Here is an 18,977-nt window from a genome sequence, read left to right as displayed (position 1 = left end):
CACACTGCATCCACACACTTCATGCATGATCAGAAGTCCATTAAGAGCATGTGAAACACACTTAGCAGGAAGCATTCATTCCTGCATCCTGCATCTTTGCGATTTGATCCTTAAAGGAAAATGCAAGTGAACGTGTGATTCAGTGATGCCTTGGTGCTCTTCATCTGCTTCCCTGGAGTTTACATCCCAGAATAATCACACCCAGGCCACCCACATCTTCAGGATCCAAGTCTTACAGCCAGATGTGCTATCAAATCTTCTAGTGCACCCGGAGCAGACTTGGGCTCTTCTGAGGTCAATTCAAATCAGAGTCCCACTTCAACAAATGATCAACATAAATGCACACTTGCACTCATACCACACTGTACTTTCCAGCTTTGCAAATAACCGCTAAAGAGAAGGCTTCCTGCAAGCTGTAGAGCAGCCGATCAGGCGGGGTATGGGGCACTTATCCGCTTCACTACCACGGAAAATGGAAGAACAGCTGCCGAAGCACGCCAAGCTTCAAGCAGAACTCAGTGTGGTGGTACTACTTGTTCTTCTTCCTTGCGACTGCACATGCTGGAGTAAGTTACACATCTCTGTAACGCAAACGACGAGACAAGATCATTTCTTTTAAACTTGTTTGTTTAAAAACATTTCAGTTGAATTGTCAAGCACACGGTCAAAAGCGTTGTTGTTTCAAACAAAAAATTTTAAAATGGAAAAATTAGGTCCAGAATTACCACCAGTGACTCATATATATATATATATATATATATATATATATATATATATATATAATGAGAGAGAGAGAGAGAGAGAGAGAGAGAGAGAGAGAGAGAGAGAGACCCAAAATACAAACTTTATACATTAATTCTGCATTTTCTATTAATATAAAAGAAATCATCATCATCATCAACTTAATTCGATCTTGCATTCAGAGAAAACGCGCCCTTGGGTCTTAAAGGCATAAATGCAAACGTCACTTCTCCTAGTCCACGAACCGCGTGGGCGGGCGTGAAAACATTCACGCGCACGGGCGGCGGTCCGTTTGCTGTGGCTCGTGACCGCGAGCCATAGCGAAAGACGATCAAACGCGCGCGCACCTCAGAAGCACGGCTCGCGTTAGCGTTTGTCGGTAAACAAGATGTTGACGTGCGTACACATTAAATAAACAACATCTGACGAACCGTTCCAAGATCCCAGGGTGTAAATCCGGTTATTTACACAGCACACGGCTACAGTTCAGCCCAATAACCAGGTACAAAACGGCCAGTGTTAGATGCGGCGTGCAGGTCTATGAAACTAATGATTTAATAATGAGAGTCTGTAACCCGACGACAAACCAGTAAACAGATAAAAGTAAAAAAGAAGGGCACATTAAAAGAGAGACACTATGAGGAGACAGCAACACAAAAACAAAACTTAGAATCACAGAGAAAACAGACATCTGTTTGGAGAGAACTGACACCAGGTACTGGTGATTTACCAAGGCAACAATAGGTGTGGCTGGAATGCTGGGAATTGGAGTCTGGTTAAGCAGGCACAGACATCCAGCACAGCGTGTCATAGGATGCAGGTGCAAATGATTACGTTTCCTATTCCTCTTCTCATTTTATTTACACACAGGACAAGATGTAAAAAATATCCTGTGCTAATCCATTAGAGCTTCACACTCTCTTCACTCCAGCAACCACAACGTCATGCACTCTTCTCAAGGGTTGCCAGGTACACGCCCACAACACCCCCAGAAGGCTGAACAGTGAGGTCTGGCATCCCAGCATCCCCCCCTCTCAAGATCATTTTTAAAGGGAATTAGAGCAGTACATATAATTAACCAGCTCTCGGTAAGGCCGTTAACTTAACCAGGTTAAGAAGACAAGCAGTGCTTCTCTTAATGGATCAGCATTCCATATTCTCAGTCTGCATAAAACTGTTTCAGTATCTAATTTTGTACAAGATGATGATGATGATGATGATGTCATTCACTTCCCTTATTTTGTCCTGTATAAAAATAATTAACCTTGTGAATTGGAGGAGATTGTTTTAGACTGATGTTTATTTTTTGTTTGGCTTAACCTATATCAGTTAAACAGAAAACTGGTCTGAGTGTTTACAGCATAAACAAAACACTCTACAATGTAATGAGTATTCACGGAGAACAAAATTGTTGGTATTTGCAAAGACACAATCAACCAACTATTACCTCCTAAACCCTACAACTGGTGTTCAAAGCCAAGTGTCCACACTGTGAAACGTGTGTGGGTAGACAGCCATGCCCTCAGCAGAGCCACTGGGCAGGAGCAACAGAATGAGATGAAGAACACAAACCCAATGCAAATGTTCTATCCCTGAGCAGCAATGCAAGCGACATCATAACAACAATAGTTAGTCACCCGAACGCACAAGACAGGACATGGGACAACGGTCTGGTATGCAGACTTTATCCACAAATCAAATTTAAAGGTATACTGTGTCATAAATGACACACATAAATTAAAAGTTTGAAGAACTGCTACAATATTGAGGATTAACATACACAAAATGCTGCGCTCCCTTCATTGGCTCCCTGTAGCTGTAGGCATCAGATTTAAAACCTTGATGCTTGCCTACAAAGCCAAAAATGGACCAGCCCCTTCATACATGAGGTCAATGGTCAAAGCCCGATCCGTACCTCGAGTACGAACCTCAAATACGGCTCGGCTTGAAACACCTTGCTTCTGGTCTCATGGACGACAAGCATCGAGACTATTTTCTGTCCTGGCTCCAAGATGGTGGAATGAACTCCCGCTTGCTGTCCGGTCAGCAGAGTCCCTTGCAGTCTTCAAACTCAGACTGAAGACCCGTCTATTTGCAGAATATTTAAAGGACAATTGACACTGCTCCCTTATTGGCTGACTAATTTAGTACTTATTGTAGGGCACTGTGTGTTTTTTAACAAACTCTAGCACTTATTGTTTATAGCACGTATCATTGTTTAAGCTAGACTTTATGTATTTTGCACTTCTAGGTATCAGCATTCATCCCTGTATTCTACAGTATTCTATTTCATTGGTATGTTTAATTCTGACCTACTGTACTGTACTTGGATGTGTTCTATGAGTAAATGACAAAGCACTTTTGTAAGCCGCTCTGGATAAGAGCGTCTGCTAAATGCCGTAAACGTAAACAAAATGTTTCACCTGTATCTGTATATTTGAAGTTTATATCCAGGCTGGTAATTAAAGTAGACCTATCGGTGCAGCCGAATTTTACTCGGTTTATATTCAGTTTAATCACTGTACTTGCTGTTCTTTAACGATAGAATCTTATTTTGTCTTATTTCGGTATTTGTGCCGCGACGCCGTCTGTGTAAATGTGTAAAGTCAGTGGCCCAACACTAGATGGCAGCACCTCCGCGGCCCTATCAAAAACCACGCGTCCTACGCCCTGGAATGAATCCATCTTGAACGTCTGGATGGAAGATTTTGTTATCTCAGTACTTGGAAAATTAAACTAGAACCTACCTGGAATATGTCAGACGAGTCTGCATATGGTATCTCCACTGTTCTTCTAAATATGTTGTACAGGGATATATAACGCGTACCTGAGTAAGAGTGAAGACCTGAGGATCAGAGTGTTATACAAGTTACAAGCTATTCCGTGTGTGCGCTCCTGTAAAAAATTCAGAGAATTTTCTTCACTATAAAAATATCCGCCGCGTCTCTCCGCAGCTCTTCGGCTATAATCTGTAGTGATTTGCAGCTAATGACTCATGACATGTATTTGTCAGAGAGTCTTTGCACCTGCTCTGAAGGGCTGGTCGTGTCTGCACAAGCCCTTAATCCATCAGGCCATCAGAAAAACGGATGATGGTGGTGCAAAACAGAACAACATAACGCATCTGCTTAAAGCGTTTGGCATAAATGTAGTGGATTTATAGCAGGCGAAAAGCCAAAACCGTTGCTCATTCCAGGCACGGCCTCAAAGCCTGATCGATAGCGATACAGCCCACATTCCAACAAATGGCCCATTTAGATTAGAGCCTGATCATAGCGACTCACTGAATCCCCTCCGAGTACTGCAGTACCTTACGACTTTGTGTCATTCATCTAACATACAGTACAAATCCATTAAGATAATACTGCAGTCCACTAGACCAAGATGACCCGTTCGTTTGCGCTAAATTATTATTCACATATGTCCGAGGGGTATTAGCCAATGTGCGGTTTTTCCATTACAGATTCTGCAGCAATGGCCTTTAGTTGGGCTGAACTGAACTGAAAAATATTAAGCGACCGAGGTGGTTGCCATCCCGCGTGCTGGACCGTATTTGACCGCATGCACCATGGCAGCGGCCTTTGCGCAACGCTCGTGTATCAATTAACCTGCGAGTGTTCGCAGCTCGCTCGCTCTGCAACGTGCGCGGTGCGAGTGGGGTCAAACTCGGAAGCACCACGGCATCCGCGAGCTCTGGTGTGTCTGTGGGCGCGTTCCTCAGCTTTAATGTTTCACACGTGACTCCTCGTTTCTCGGTCGGGTCGCGCCCCCGCGCGCACACACACAACTTTCTTTCACCTCTCGCCGCTTTCGGTCACGCAGTCTGTTCCAGCTACCATCTCACCTACCAAGCCACAGCAAATGCGTTTGCGACGTCCAGCGTAGACTGATCGTGCAGGAAGACGCGTTGTCATGTCGCTTTTATCAGCTGCCAGCTACAAACACTGATGTCTTTAGATTTTAAATTCGAATGAAACGCTAAGGCTGCCATCTGTCGTATTGTTCCGCCTGGCGCACGGACAATATCTTAAAGCTATTCCCCCTAAAAATAACTACCCCCCCCCCCAACAACTCCTGTGGACGTGCATCGTGCATCATAAACGGTGATTTAAAAGCGCTGGAGGGACTGGCTGGCGGCGATACATAGGCGCGGTCGTGCACTTTAGATTCGAGTCTCAGCTGTGCTGTGTGGCCTTCGGCTGTCTTCTAATTGGGAGAGGAGGCTGGTAGGATCAGGCCACATGGACGTGGTTCTCCAAGGAGGCTGAGGCACAGCACAGCTGCCCCAGCAGTGTGTAGACAGGCAGTATAAATGCCACAGTAAACAAGTGCTGGCCCCTGGCCCCTCAGGGATGGTCAGGATGTTAAAAAAGGAAACTTAAGAACATTGCTGCTTAAAAGAAAGTAATTAATTGCACTAATAAGCATTAAATTGAATTAATAAGTAAGAATTCAATTGTCCTTTCAGGTGTTTTCAGATAATGTCGATCATTTAGTGTTCATTCTGCTAAAATTGTTCATTCAAACTGCTGAGTGTTTGTAGAAAACAATGAACGCCATAGTGCTAAACACAATGACTTAGATATCTGTTTTATTGTGTTTTCTTGTACAATCCAAACATGTTGGTGGGTCACAATCAGGTTAATGCTAGTTCAGTTAACAGACAATGCTAACAGGCTAGGCTAAACTTCATTCACTGTCAGCAACCTTACTGGTTTTCATTTGATCAAAATCTTTCTTTAGGCATCCAAAGGAGCCCTTGCAGTCAGGACCGTCAGGGTCTTCTGTTGTTGTTGATCTGTTGTTGTTGCTGTCAGGACCATCTGGGTCTTCTGTTGGCTGCACTACTGTTTAGCACAACATAAATCCTTGGTGTTGCATGTAAACATCACGTTACACATGTAAATGGTAAGCACATTCAGTAGTGCACTGGACTGGAGAGACAAGCTGCCTCTTTGTTATTCTCACACATAACATAGTTAAATTATCAATATACACATAAAGGCAGGAAAGTAAAGGGACGCAGAACAAAAGCTTACACAACACAATAAATAAATAAACGAATAAATAAATAAATGAATTAATTGAAATAAACGGGGAGGTGGCTGTGCATGACATCCACTTGTAGGGTTCTTGTTCTTCTTGCGCGTGGTAGGTTGGAGAGGACACAGCAGGGTGGTACACTCACATCACGTTCTGCAAGCAAACAAGCACACGATTACATAAATTGCTGTGTCGAGCGAGCGCGACCTCCCTGTCTGGGCTGGGTTATTTGGTGATGTACCTTCAGGCATGGTGCTGTCTACTCATGAGCCGAGTGAACGACTGTGGTATTTTATATTTACATTTATGGCACCTGGCAGAGGCTCTTATCCAGAGTGACGTAGAGAAGTGCATTACACGTGTAAGCTTCGATGCCTTCCTGTGGATTTACACGCGCGGTTTGTGTATTTTCTATTGAGATTACGCATAAGCCTTGGATTTGATTGCCTGTCTATGTTTTTACGCAAATGACTGCCGTGTCACCCGGACAACTGCTAATAAAACCCTGTGTGTCCTCCGAAAGTTGTCATGTCAGGGTTACAATGCCGTGCTGTCCTGTTCTTCATCGAACTCTAGGTGAGCGTTGTCTGATTCAGCTTTAACTGCTGTAATTAAATCATTTATACCCACTGAACTAAGCGGTGTGAAAACATGTGTATAAACACAAACCTGAGTATGGGTGTGTGTGTGTAAGGATGAGATGCACATGCATTTAAGTAGCCCTGAATTAGTTTGAATTCAGCAGTGTGATTCACCAGCCCCAGCGTATTCCTTGAACACACATTCACCCCCACACAGCTGCTGTGGCGGGTTCTCCACACCTCCTTGGCTCTCCTGGCTGTGTAGGAGAGGGGAGATGGACCTCCTGCGGGGAAACAGCGGCTGGGCCGTGAGCTCCTAAACACCGCAGTCACCCATCCGTGCTGGATCGGCTGCACATCTGCACGCAGGACCATTTAGCATTAACAGACCATACAAAGGCATTGCTTCAGAGGGAGAGAGTCACATGAGGGATCTTACTTTAGAGAGTTGTTAGTAATAAAGTTTTCTGTTGAGCTACACTGTAATCATAAACAGGACAGGCTAAATACATGTCCCTTCCTGTAGTGATGGGGCTTGTTTGAGATCACTGGTCACCTATGATCAATGCCAGCTGGTGCGATCACCTGTCAGAAGGGTTATTTTTGTTTGCTGTTTGGAAGAGCCAAACGTAGGTGGTTTTCAACGTCAGACTCTGAGGTTGCTCTTTAAGAACTGGACGGGCTAAATGCATGATGGGAAACATCGGTGTTTTAAACTCAGTGGCTTTTAGAAGCTGATCTAACAACCACAATTCTAGTTATTCTATTATTTTCATAAAATCTTTATCATATCTCTAATGCCATAATTTTATCAAAATAAAAATTAAGGGAAAAAAGGTAGCTGCTCTACTAGAGGAGCTATCTGAACCGACAGAAGCAGCAAGGCCTGATGATGAGGGACTTTTATTTATGTCATGTTGTTAAATAAACACTTTCAGTACCTGGACAGTTCCTCATATCCGTTTCATCTACATCCATTTCAGATGTGGTGTGGCGGCAGTGTGGGGACGGTGGGGGTGTAGTTTGGGGGTGGAGTGGGTGTGGTGTGAGGGAGGTGCGGGGGTGGTGCGGGGGCAGGGCCGTGTGGGGTGCGGGTGGTGTGGCGGTGGTGTGAGGGTGGTATGGGGTGCTGTGGGTGTGGTGTGAGGGTGGTGTAAGGGTGGTGTGGCGGTGGTGTGGTTGTGGTGTGAGGGTGGTATGGGGTGCTGTGGGTGTGGTGTGAGGGTGCTGTGGGTGTCGTGTGAGGGTGGTGTGGTTGTGGTGTGAGGGTGGTATGGGGTGGTGTGGGTGTGGTGTAAGGGTGGTGTGGCGGTGGTGTGGGTGTGGTGTGGTTGTGGTGTGAGGGTGGTGTGAGGGTGGTGTGGGTGTGGTGTGAGGGTGATGTGCAGGTGGTGTGGGGGCGGACCTACTGCACCCCCCCGGCTGCCAGCTTGGCCGACTGCACTGGTGTGTCTGCGGTCTGGGGGCGTGTAGTTGCTGCTCTCCAGTCTCTTCATCAGTTGCTTCAGGGATTCCTCTACAGGAGGAGGCTCGGGTGGAGGCGGCAGGTCTGCGCAAGTAGGTGGAGGAGAGTGTTATCTGCAGCAGCTCTATGGAGCAGAGGTACCTATCACAACATGTAGCAGCACTACATTTTGGTGTTTTTTCCTGACCTCCTGACTGTACGATTTCTCTCCTTCGTGGTCGCTCTCTGAGGGATCTCTTTTTAGGTCTGGGATGTGATGGAGTAGAATGATCAAACGGTCCTGTTTGGGGACAGAAACAGAGGTGGAAATGCAACAATGTTCGAAAATATATAACATATGAGTCCACGAAGGTCCTGCAATACCTCTAGTGTTTCGGACAGCCGAGCGCACACAGCTGGCGAAGTACTCACCTGTGAAGTGCTCACTGTTGTCTGTGAACAGCACGTCCTTTTTAAAGTCTCTCCAGTGGCCTGCCGCACGCGCCGGGCTTCCATTATGACACTCCAGCTTGGTTAGCAGATTTGGGCTGAACAAATTTAACTGGGTCACGAGTATGTAAGGTGTCTTACTGCTGGGCATACATAAACCCAAAGATATTTAAATTGACATGAAAAGGTAGCAACACTATATATGTGTGTGTGTGTGTGTGTGTGTGTGTGTGTGTGTGTGTGTGTGTGTGTGCGTGTGTGTGCATGTGCCTGTGTAAATATATTTTATGTGTTTTTTTACTTGTAGGTGTATAGTCAGTATAGCCCACCATTTGCCAAGCATAATTTTAGCATCACTTCACCCAGCAGTGACACGGTTACACTATCATACTATCACCAGCACGCTGCTACAACCTGAGTGACTCTTAGTACCTGGTCAGTGGTGTGGTTTTGATCTGATGACATGACACTCTTAGTGAGTGTGGGGGACTGTGGGTGTGTGTATGTGTGTGTCTGTGTGGGTGTGTGTGTGAGTGTGTGTGTGTGTGTGTGTGTGAGTGTGTGAGTGTGTGTGTGTGTGTGTGTGTGTGTGTGTGTGTGTGTGTGTGTGTGTGTGTGTGAGTACCTCGGTAGCAGGTCAGGTTGCAGCAGCTGTGGGTTAGACTGCAGCTCGTCATGCACTGCAGGGGCGATGCCGTGTGTAGACTGTCGGCCGTAGGTGCTGACTCGACAGACCTGCTCCCCCCTCAGGGGCAGAGTGGCAGAACTTTCCACACCCTCCATCAAATACATCCTCTCAGGCAGCGGAGGACACCAGTCCCCATCGTCCTCAGAGCTACAGCACACACATGGAACACAGTAAAACTCACCAGACAGGTCACAGACAGGTCACAGACAGGTCTCAAGGACTGTGAGTTCCAGATCAACAGAAACATCAGATGCTTATGACTCAAATACTGTGCCCCAACTCCGTCTGCCCAAGATTTAAAAATGGTCAAAAACTAATTTTAAGTAGCTTAAAGTCGGATCTTTCAGTATTTGTGTTGGTTCGATTAAAACAAACCCTGGTGCACTTGCTGTTAGTGCCGTCTGTTGAGCAGAGGAATGCTGCCGTTCGACCGACACCCCCGAGCAGGTTGGTCTTGGTGCACTTCCATACAAACCATAGTGCAATTTATTTGAAGTTTCAACATAGTCCAGACCAAATTGACCAAATGGTCCAAACCCAGTATGTGAAGTCACAAGGCACAGAGGAATACCTGGTGCTGTTTTTGGTGAGTTTTCAACTGGTAAACATATCACTATACAGTATTGTTTTGAAAGTTTGCTTGGCATTATTATAGATATTGTCGCAAAACATACATTATACACACTGTCCAATCAGGATCTGACATATCCACATCACCTTTTGTTTACATCATTTGGTTCAATGGTAAATTTGTCAGTGTGAATGCACAAACTAGGACTGAAATGCAACGATGTATCATCTTTGTGTTTGGTTTGGACCAAGAGACCTGAACTACAAAAATAAACCATAACCTTAATTATGGAAAAACACAGTCACGCAGGGTTGTAATGTTTCTCACTCTTTCCCTGTTACCATGGGTTACCATGAGCTCTGCCGTGTGTGCCGGGGTGCCGCTGTGGCTGGTCATACCTGTGTTGTTGTCTCTCGTGAAGCCACTGCTCTCTGGAGCTCAGCCGAGGCAGGGTCAGCACCTCAGACCAGGGGCAGGTACCCACCGACCCCTGTGACCCTGGCGAGCCCTGCACTCCTGCGCTAGCTGCAACGACAACGCCCTCCCAGTCAGGGTCCCCGTTCCACCCGTCAGCAAGTCCAAACGTTTTTGCTCTTACCCTTGCAAGTGTGGGCATCTACTAACTTAAGGAAGGGGGCGAAGCTAAGCTGCTATACCGTGGTCCATCCTCGGGTACTGAAGCCTGGCGTATTGGGCCGCGCTGCGGTCTGGGTCGCGCAATTCCAGCTCGGAGAGCCCTGGTTCCGGGTCCCGTGAGCATGGACTGCTCAGGTCCTCGTCGATGGGCGCGATTGTGCTGTAGATGGGGCCCTCGTTGGATGCTTGGCTGCACGTATCGCTCTGGTTCAAAACGCTGGGAATCCCTGTGGCTTGGGAATGAGAAACGGCTATTAGATGAACTATATTCGGAATGTCAGCCATGGAATGTCGGGCTGCTAAAGTGCAGGGATATGCGTGGACTTGGGAGAGAGCGCTCACTGTTGTAGTATCTCTCTGAGGAGTCATGTCTGCCTGAACAGCAGTTCACGGTGTCTTTGCCAGCAGCAGTGAAGCTGGCCGAAGGCCAGGCGTCTGCCAGCCAGGGGTGGGTACCCATGTTTGATCCAACCATGCACGGCCTACGGTGAAAGGTCGGTGTACGTTATTTCAATTGATACGAAAATATGTGAATATATATTTCCAGTTTTAAGAAGCAAATACAAAACTAAGAGCATAAATGGACATAAAAAGGACATGGAGTGTCTGTCCTGATCTGTACCTTCCACTGACCAGTCCTGATCCATCGCTATGGGAGAGCCCAACTAAATCAGAAAGGGAGAATTACGCATACTGTAATCTCTAGTGTGACTGGAGCAGTTTAAGGGCGGAGGGAGAAAGATGGCGCTCCAGCTCCCCCGAGGCTACCTGCAGGCGTGTAGGCGAAGGAGGCGACGTAGTGACCAAGCTCTTTACTCCGCCGGTGTCTGCAGTAGATCCAGGCACTGAAACACATCAGCACCAGCCACGAAGCCGCACCCAGGCCGGCGATGAAGGCCGGCTGCCGCACCACCCCCGAGATCTGTTCAGAGAGGCCCACGCTCTCGTCCTTCAGCCCAGGTAATGGGGGGTTCTTCACAGTGGCTCCTGAGAGAGAGAGAGGGAGAGATGGAGAGAGACAGAAGGGGGGGTGTGTGTGTGAGAGAGACATTATGGATGGAGAAGATATCAGTCAATGTAATGTATCCTGATCTAAGTTGCACACATATATATGCTTATCTGAGTGGGCTGAAATATGTCTAGGGTAGTTTGTGGGAATGGTAGGCTGATATTGTGTCAAAGTAGCTGTGCACCAGAAGAAAGACCCATTAAATGAGAACTGGCTCCCATTACACTGGAAGACCAATCAAAACCAGTCACAAGTCCAATGGGGATGCCAGCACTGTGGATTCCAAATGAAACTCAGGTTCAAATGAAGAAATGCCAGGTCCGATTCAAGGGCATTTGCATCTAAAGTGGGCGACTCACATAGGCCTCTCAACTCTTTTATACATGCTTCAGAGAAACCAAAAATAACTGGACTAAATATTAAAACACAATATTACTAATATGAGCATCACCCATCATCAGCAGTTTCTTTCCTGCCACTGCTTGGCCAGGCTGGCACTGGGGCCATTTTCCATTCCAGTTTTTTTCGAGGGCTTTTTGCTTTTAGCCTTGATTTTCGTTCGTGAAAGCACTTAGTGGGGTTCAGGCCGGCTGACTGACTTGGCCAGTAAAGAGTGTTCCATGTGCGACTGGTTTGAGCAGTGCGATGGCGGTGCGAGGCATTCCCCGGCGTTCCACCACAGAGCACTGCTGCGCTTTTGTCACTCATCAACTCAAAACCTGCTCTAATATCAAAATGAAAATGCATTTTTCAAAGGAACTACAAAAAAACAAAAATAAATAACCTGAATGTACAAGTATTCATCTGGAGTTGTTAAGACTGTCATCTGTATCTTTGAGAAAGTCACTATCAGTGTTTCACATGCTGACTTTGGAATTTTTGTCTATTTTTCTTGGCAAAACCACTCACGCTGGATTGAGTTGGATGGGGACCATAAGTAAGCATCAATTTTCAAAACGTTTTCCAGACGCTCAGTGGGAATTACAGGCTTTAGCTGGGCGACCCCGTGGCATTAATCTTACTGCAGCAGGCATTTCTGTACGTTCTGTTATGCTATTACATTATATTAGTGTGTTTTTTCCAGGAATTATGCCGTGCCACAGAGCATCCAGCTAAAAGCTTCAGGCAGACGCCGCCATGCTTTGCGGTGGGCATGGGGCTCAGTGTGTGATGGGCTCATCTACATTTGTCGTAAACGCAGCCAAAACAGCCAAAATCGCATCGAAGTCCAATTACATCTGGGCAGCAGTGTGCATAAGGCAACTCATCCTAACAGGTGCTGAATACTAGACTTCAGGAAGAGCTCGTCTGCCTACTGCAGGACTACACAACAATCACGTGTCTTAATCTGTCATCAGCTGTGGAGCTCGAAAAAAATACCAAACTCCACTTAATACTTGGAACATCACTCAAATTTGATCATTGTGTGGTGGCAGGAGTCAGTGGCTAGGACCTACAGACCCAGGCAGTGAGTGGCAGGTGTGGGTGGATGCCCCTCACCGAGGCGGATGAAGATCGGGTGGCTGGGTGCTCCAGCGCCATCGCGGGTCATGGCTAACACCTGCACGCGGTACTGCAGCTCGGGCTCCAGGCCGTCCAGCAGCGTCCAGTGCTGGTGGCCGGCAGCGCTCTGGTTCACTTGCTGCTCCGCACCGGAGGTGTTGCCCCACACGCACCACACCTGCGTGGGGACGGAGCACGGGGAGGGCGCTTAACTCGGTGCTCCGGCTCCTGGCTGTCTGCGCTGAGGGAGGCGCAGCTCTTACCCTGTACTCCAGCACGGGCTCTGCCAGGGTGACGGCAACGGGAGGCTCCCAGGACACACGCACGGTGGAGCTGTTTCCCAGCTGGACTGCGCTCACAGCCTGGGGGGGGCCGCACAGCACTGGAGGAACAGACAATCAGGACGGCCCTGATTTAATGCCACTCACTAGTTCATCACGAAGCCATTAATTAGCTCATTCTGACCTGTTAAACATGGCTAAACATGAAATGACTCAATAATATGGACTCCCAAGCCAGACAAGCTGTATGAAATCCATTCTGTGTCTTGGACTTGCCTAAGACGTTGAAGCTGACAATATAGGTAACACAGAACAAACAGGAGACAGATGGTGTCATGTCTAGCTTTAGGAGGTATACATATTTAACACACCAGCCATAAGCACACGTGTGAATGTCTGAACATCAGAGCAAGCCTCACCCTCTTTCGGGATGGAAACCACTGTCAGCTCACTGTCTGAGCCCTGGAACTCTCGGAAGTACGGTCTTATTTTAAGCTCGTACTCCATGCCGCTGCGCAACTCCGATAAGATTGCTGTGCTATCTGGCCCCGCCTTTACGTCCTGAGCCAGCCAGGCCCCGCCCACTGGCCTGTACAGCAGCCGGTAGCCTTCTATATAGTCTGGCTCATGCTTGACCTGAAACAACACAGCACATGCAGGGCTGTAAGAAACAGGGCTTTGGCACAGCTAGATGGCGGAGAGTGACAATTCAAATAATGAAGTGGCATTCTCACGGTCCATGACATCCGAACGCTGGAGTGAGAGAGGAATTCCGGAGGGTGCAGGTGCACCGTGACCTCGGCTAAATCTTCCTGCACACGCCTGTGATCGACAGCTGCACCTCCAGGACCACCAGCTAAAAGACACACGCCCACACATTCCCACGTCCATGCGGACACACACATGCAGTCACGCAAGTCGCAGCGATTTACAGAAAACAAAAACATTCTTTGACATGCTTTTCACACCCACCCTGAGTTCGGACAGGCTCCGAGATTGGGCTGGGGTCACTCAGGCCGTAGGAGTTGACCGCACGAACAATGAAGAGATAGACGGTATTGGGGTAGAGGCCCAGCGTGGTGTGCTTCTCCTGTTTCACCTGGTCAGCTACTGTCTGCCACGTGCTGCCCACCGACTGACTGGACAAAAAATACCACCACTGTGATGACTGGTGAAGATGGACCCAAACCACTGGTGCTGTTCAATTACAAGTTGATATACACAACAGTTAATGAAACCCTTTGCTGTAGCAGAATGTCAGTTTGCTGATGGATTTTGAAGCCTTTTTCCCCCCAAGTTATTGGTGAAGTGTCACGCCCTGGTCACATCCACTCACATCAGCACCAATCCCACTTCACAAACACATCCTCGTAACCCCCACAGATGCCTTTCTCCAGTGTTTCTCCACTGTATCTCCATTTCTTCTCCAGTGTATCTCCATTTCTTCCCCAGTGAATCTCCAGTTCTACTCCAGTGTATCTCCAGTACTTTTCAAGTGCATCTCCAGTGCTTCTCCATTGTGTCTCCTGTGTATCTCTAGTGCTTCTCTAGTGCTTTGTATTTAGCCTTCTGAGCCTAAAAGCTTCGGAATTGGACTTGTTTCTCACAGCTATTGAGCTTTGCTTGATTGTGCATGCTTTGAACTTAAATAAACTCCTCTAAATATTGTTTTGTTTATTTCTTTATAAATCCTGCCACTGAATCCAATACTGTTGTCATGTCACATGACACCTCTGTTTTATACAGATTTTTTTGGTTTGTTTTTACTACTGATAAAAATCTAACATGGTTTCAAAAAAATTGTTCCTGTTGACCAACTCTAAGTCTAGACACACTCTGGGAGCGGGTGAAGGATGCCTGAGCCAATCGGGTCCTTTTGTTGATAAGGTCAGCCGCGCCTTCTGAGGCTGCACACGTGCAAGTGAGACTCTGAGCAGAGGACGGTAACAGTAAGAAACCAGAGCACCTCTTTAACAAAATGTCAGAGCAGAGCAAAATAACGACTTCACTCTGCTCCCAGCCTGCTAGCTGAGCCCTGCATGAGGCTTCTCCTCACTGCTCACCGATAAACACAGCCTGAGGTGAGGCTCGGGTGGGGCTCGCGCAGACAGCCTCACTTCAGCCTGGACCTCCGCGAGCACTGACGGACCCCTGACTGGAGCTCATGGTACCGAGGCCGTCTGATGTTACAGGCCACTGCGATGGAGCGCAACAAACAGACAGCTCTTCTCCGTTAGTACTGAACAGGTAAAGGAGACTATGTAACGTTAAGCATAAATACCAGTTTTGCAACACCTGATGCTAAAAATATAAACAGTGGTGATTGACAGTATTCTGACCTGTATTCTCCACCATACATACGCCAAGCGTAAGGTCAGGCTGAGCTGAGTAAGTCACTGTTTTTATAGGTGTCTAAACCTTTTCTGAAATGTTTGGTGATTTTTTCCCGGAATCATTAAAATAATGGAACAAAACATTTCATGATTGTTTTGGTGTTTTGCTTAAATTATCACTAAATGAAAAAGTGTGACAGTTACCTTTGAAATGTTGGATTGAAATTATTTTTTAATAATATAATTTACATAGAAGCCAGAGAACAGATGCACAAACACTAGTAATTACAGCATGCACTTGTTGCTAAATGTCTGTGTTAATTAATACTGGTCTGTATGAGCATATGTGGTGCTCAGGGTGTTTAGTCCCCACTGGAAAGCACAACTTCAGGAGAATGTAGTAAACAGGAACCCCAAACTGGCCCTGTTCCCCCAGCAAAACGGAGAGCCAGGCAGTCCCTGAATAAGTTGGGAAAAAGTTCCTGAGATGCAGAAAAAAAGTCTTGGAAGGCAAGTTTATCCTGCTCATGAAATATTTGGTACCTGGCTAAGAAGCTCAGTAAGGGAAAACGCCATAGTGTGGCCCTCCAGGACAACTGTTTGAAAACCCCATTTCAGACAACCCATTAGCACATCCTCTCTGGTTTACACAAGACCAGTCAGAGCTTGGCTTCAGCCTGCCATGATTGGCATTAAAAAGGAGCAATCCTTAGACGCATACCAAGACGCGTTTTACCTGAAAGCCTCGATGATGTAGGACGTGACGGCGGCCCCCCCCTCGTGCTGGTTGGGCTGCCAGGTCAGAGTGACGCTGTTCTGGCTCACATCTGTCGCCACGGGCTTCTGGGGAGGACCGGGAAGCTGCAGGGCCTGAGAGAGCGGCGGGAAGGCAGGCATCCCCATGGCTGCCACACACACGAGGAAGAGTGAAAGGGACCCGACCTTGTGGCAATCACGCCGGCACCTCGCTAACGGGTGGCATGCAAGGGTGGGCGGAGCACGGGCGTGGGGCGGAGCATTTCGGCCAGGCATAGTGCTTGTCCTCTTACCTCTCACGGTCACTGCGCCGCTCCAGCTGGTCTCGCCTGCCGAACTGGAGGCCACGCAGGTGTATGTCCCCGAGTCAGTCTCCTAGCAACAGAGAAGGCAAAACAGTCTCTTTATGGATGCGAGAGGACAGACATAATTGCGAATGACACTGCTCTCCATCTGGTGTGGATCAAATGGGATGCTTCAGCTTTGGCGGCTGGTGCAGGGAGAGGTCACGGAGGCTCGCACCAAAACAACTGACAAACAAAATCTGTCTTGTAATCAGGTCATGATATATAAGAAACTTCCAAAATAAACTCAGTAAATGAGTAAACAAGGTAAGGTGTGTAGCTGTGACTGTATACGGTGGCACGCGTGTTACTGGAGGGCATCCGAAGCATATCCCACCCAACATGTTGCAGGAATAAGGTCATAAATCCTTAATCTGCATATGCCATGTGTGAAAAAGATAAACACTCAAAACATGTCCTATTAACTTGAAGAAGCCCATTAAAGGCCAAGGAATCTTTTAAAGGACACGTGTAGTTTTGTAGGACACATGGCCTCTCGGAGGAAGGACACGCTACTTTAGCATTCAAGGCAGCTCTGCACAGCAGCAGTGAATTAAACATTTCAGTTCACTTCTGGAAAAATGTTCCTTTCCTGTCTTCAGTCGTTGAGAGGGTAATGCATCTCACGTGTTCGCCGCTGTCAGCTCGTGACAGATCGGCCCCGGTTCTGACGTACGGGGGGTGGAGCACGCTCCTTTAGGCCGATTGCTGCCGCACGTGAACCTCGCTGCGCTGGGGGGAACTGCAAGGGTTTCTTCACCTGTCAGTCTGTAATTCTAATCAGTGAGTGTTCGTGAATGAGCGAGTCTATCGGTGAGTGTTCGTGAATGAGCGAGTCTATCGGTGAGTGTTCGTGAATGAGCGAGCCTATCGGTGAGTGTTCGGGAATGAGCGAGCCTATCGGTGAGTGTTCGTGAATGAGCGAGCCTATCGCTCAAGGCAACAAACCACAGGGGACTCAAGGGAGTTAAACACAAGTGCATAACCTGTCAAAGCCATATGTTTAAAGCCGCTTATGTTTTTGGAAAAGATCAGAATTTATTTATTTGTTTGTTTATTTAAGTTATGTGATTAAAGTTACTTTATGGAGGAGAGACACAGAGAGAGATATAAAAAAGAGAAACTGTAATCTCATGTGAATCATGGTAGTGAAAGTAGCCTTCAGTTAAAAGAACGATCCTAGAAAAAAATATAAACATTCAGTAAAAAGTAACATACTCGGTAAAAATCAGCACCTGGTAAACCAGTTATGACACTTTAACCCAGTTCACAAGCAGGCAAATTCATGCTGGGCTGTCTTTAAAAGCCCATTACTTCAGTGATGTTTCTTTTGACATGTCCTGGCAGAAATTATAGAAAATGTATTGGATTAAAAAATAAAAAACAGATTCTTTTTTAAAACGATACTAAAATAGAGGTTAAAAGCTTCTCAAATGGGCAACGATTTAAAAAATAGATTCAAAAATCTAAAAATTGTTAAAAAATAGTAATAATTGTTAGAAATGTTTAAAGATAACAATCAACTGCATCATAATTAAAACGCAACAAATTCTCCATACAAACAGCTCAAATACACACAGCGAGGATGCAGAGCAGGCAGCTACAAGTGAGTCACAGCAGTTGAATCCCTTCAGGCAGAGGCCATTACACAGACGTTTCTGTGCACATCTCACTTGGTCTGAGATGTTCAGTGAGGGGCCAATCTGTCCAAAGTGCTTTCGATTTCTGGCCCACTAATGAAAGACAACAACAGCGCTTTCGTCTGCTGCGTCCGTCAAGCTACCTGCAAAGTGCCGATGTGTAAAGTGCCATTTTCCATTAGTTTGACACGGGCGCCATCGCTCGGAAGGTCGCGTCCGTCCTTCTCCCACCTGATGCCGGGTGGAGGGGTGCCCACCGCCTGGCACTGCAGCCGGGCGCTGGAGCCAGGGACCAGCGTCTGGTTGGCCGGGCCCTGCCGGATGATCGGAGGGACCAGGTCCCAGGGGCCTGCCACACACACACACACACACAGCTGGTTGATTCCAGGATCCCTGCCACCTGAAGACACTGCAGCTCCTTTGCCTGATGCTGCGCGACTAACAGTGGCGAGGAGGGAAACTTCACACCATATTTGTACTGCAGAAGACGGAAGTGATAAGAGGTTGAGAGCAAATGACCCTGTACACAGCACGTGTGTCACCACAAAGAGGACAATCATGGTTCGGCTTAGGAGTGTGCTGGCATGGATCACTCAGGTTTCTGAATCATTCGTGATGCTCTGTGGTCATAACGATTTCTGTGTTTACCAGTGTCCACCTGGAGCAGGGCTTTGGAGATGGTACTGCCTGCTACGCTGATGGCCTGGCACAAGTAGTAGCCAGCGTCCTCCCTGTGGACATCCGTGATGGTCAGCTCTCCACTCATGGACACAGAGTAACGTCCAGCTTGAGACGGCGGCTGTCCTGGGAATAGCAGCATCTATACAACACGTACCAGAATTGTCATCAAACCCAGACACGGGTCACCAAATCCCAAACCCGGACCTCCAGTAGCCAGACTCAGGGCACCACCAACATTTTCAAACATAACCAGATTGTCCAGATCGGCATATGATT

At 47.2% G+C, this 18,977-nt stretch overlaps 1 protein-coding gene across 5 annotated transcripts in view; it reads right to left on the bottom strand.

Annotated features, from left to right (window-relative positions):
* Positions 1 to 5,315: 5,315 nt before the first annotated feature.
* Positions 5,316 to 18,977, bottom strand: part of zgc:77784 (uncharacterized protein LOC402947 homolog) — a 33,952-nt gene continuing 20,290 nt past the window's right edge. For 2 of the 5 annotated variants that reach the window (XM_035534422.1, XM_035534426.1), the window contains 20 exons: positions 18,669 to 18,840; positions 18,164 to 18,369; positions 16,330 to 16,411; positions 16,017 to 16,185; positions 13,920 to 14,086; positions 13,682 to 13,803; positions 13,367 to 13,583; positions 12,930 to 13,048; positions 12,664 to 12,844; positions 10,923 to 11,141; positions 10,777 to 10,819; positions 10,497 to 10,636; positions 10,175 to 10,387; positions 9,917 to 10,043; positions 8,885 to 9,094; positions 8,242 to 8,357; positions 8,018 to 8,110; positions 7,771 to 7,914; positions 6,540 to 6,724; positions 5,316 to 5,937 (listed from right to left, as the gene is read on the bottom strand). In XM_035534422.1, coding sequence (XP_035390315.1) covers positions 5,926 to 5,937; positions 6,540 to 6,724; positions 7,771 to 7,914; positions 8,018 to 8,110; positions 8,242 to 8,357; positions 8,885 to 9,094; positions 9,917 to 10,043; positions 10,175 to 10,387; positions 10,497 to 10,636; positions 10,777 to 10,819; positions 10,923 to 11,141; positions 12,664 to 12,844; positions 12,930 to 13,048; positions 13,367 to 13,583; positions 13,682 to 13,803; positions 13,920 to 14,086; positions 16,017 to 16,185; positions 16,330 to 16,411; positions 18,164 to 18,369; positions 18,669 to 18,840 — 2,937 coding nt within the window. In that variant the 3' untranslated portion in view covers positions 5,316 to 5,925. The remainder of the gene's footprint in view (positions 5,938 to 6,539; positions 6,725 to 7,770; positions 7,915 to 8,017; positions 8,111 to 8,241; positions 8,358 to 8,884; positions 9,095 to 9,916; positions 10,044 to 10,174; positions 10,388 to 10,496; positions 10,637 to 10,776; positions 10,820 to 10,922; positions 11,142 to 12,663; positions 12,845 to 12,929; positions 13,049 to 13,366; positions 13,584 to 13,681; positions 13,804 to 13,919; positions 14,087 to 16,016; positions 16,186 to 16,329; positions 16,412 to 18,163; positions 18,370 to 18,668; positions 18,841 to 18,977) is intronic. The other 3 variants (XM_035534423.1, XM_035534424.1, XM_035534425.1) reach the window with 3 other exon arrangements.

The sequence above is a fragment of the Electrophorus electricus genome, chromosome 15, assembly GCF_013358815.1.
Source record: "Electrophorus electricus isolate fEleEle1 chromosome 15, fEleEle1.pri, whole genome shotgun sequence".
In the NCBI taxonomy this organism is placed as follows: domain Eukaryota; kingdom Metazoa; phylum Chordata; class Actinopteri; order Gymnotiformes; family Gymnotidae; genus Electrophorus; species Electrophorus electricus.
The sequence above is the reverse complement of the archived record's forward strand: the minus strand, read 5'-3'. Positions and strand labels throughout refer to the sequence as shown.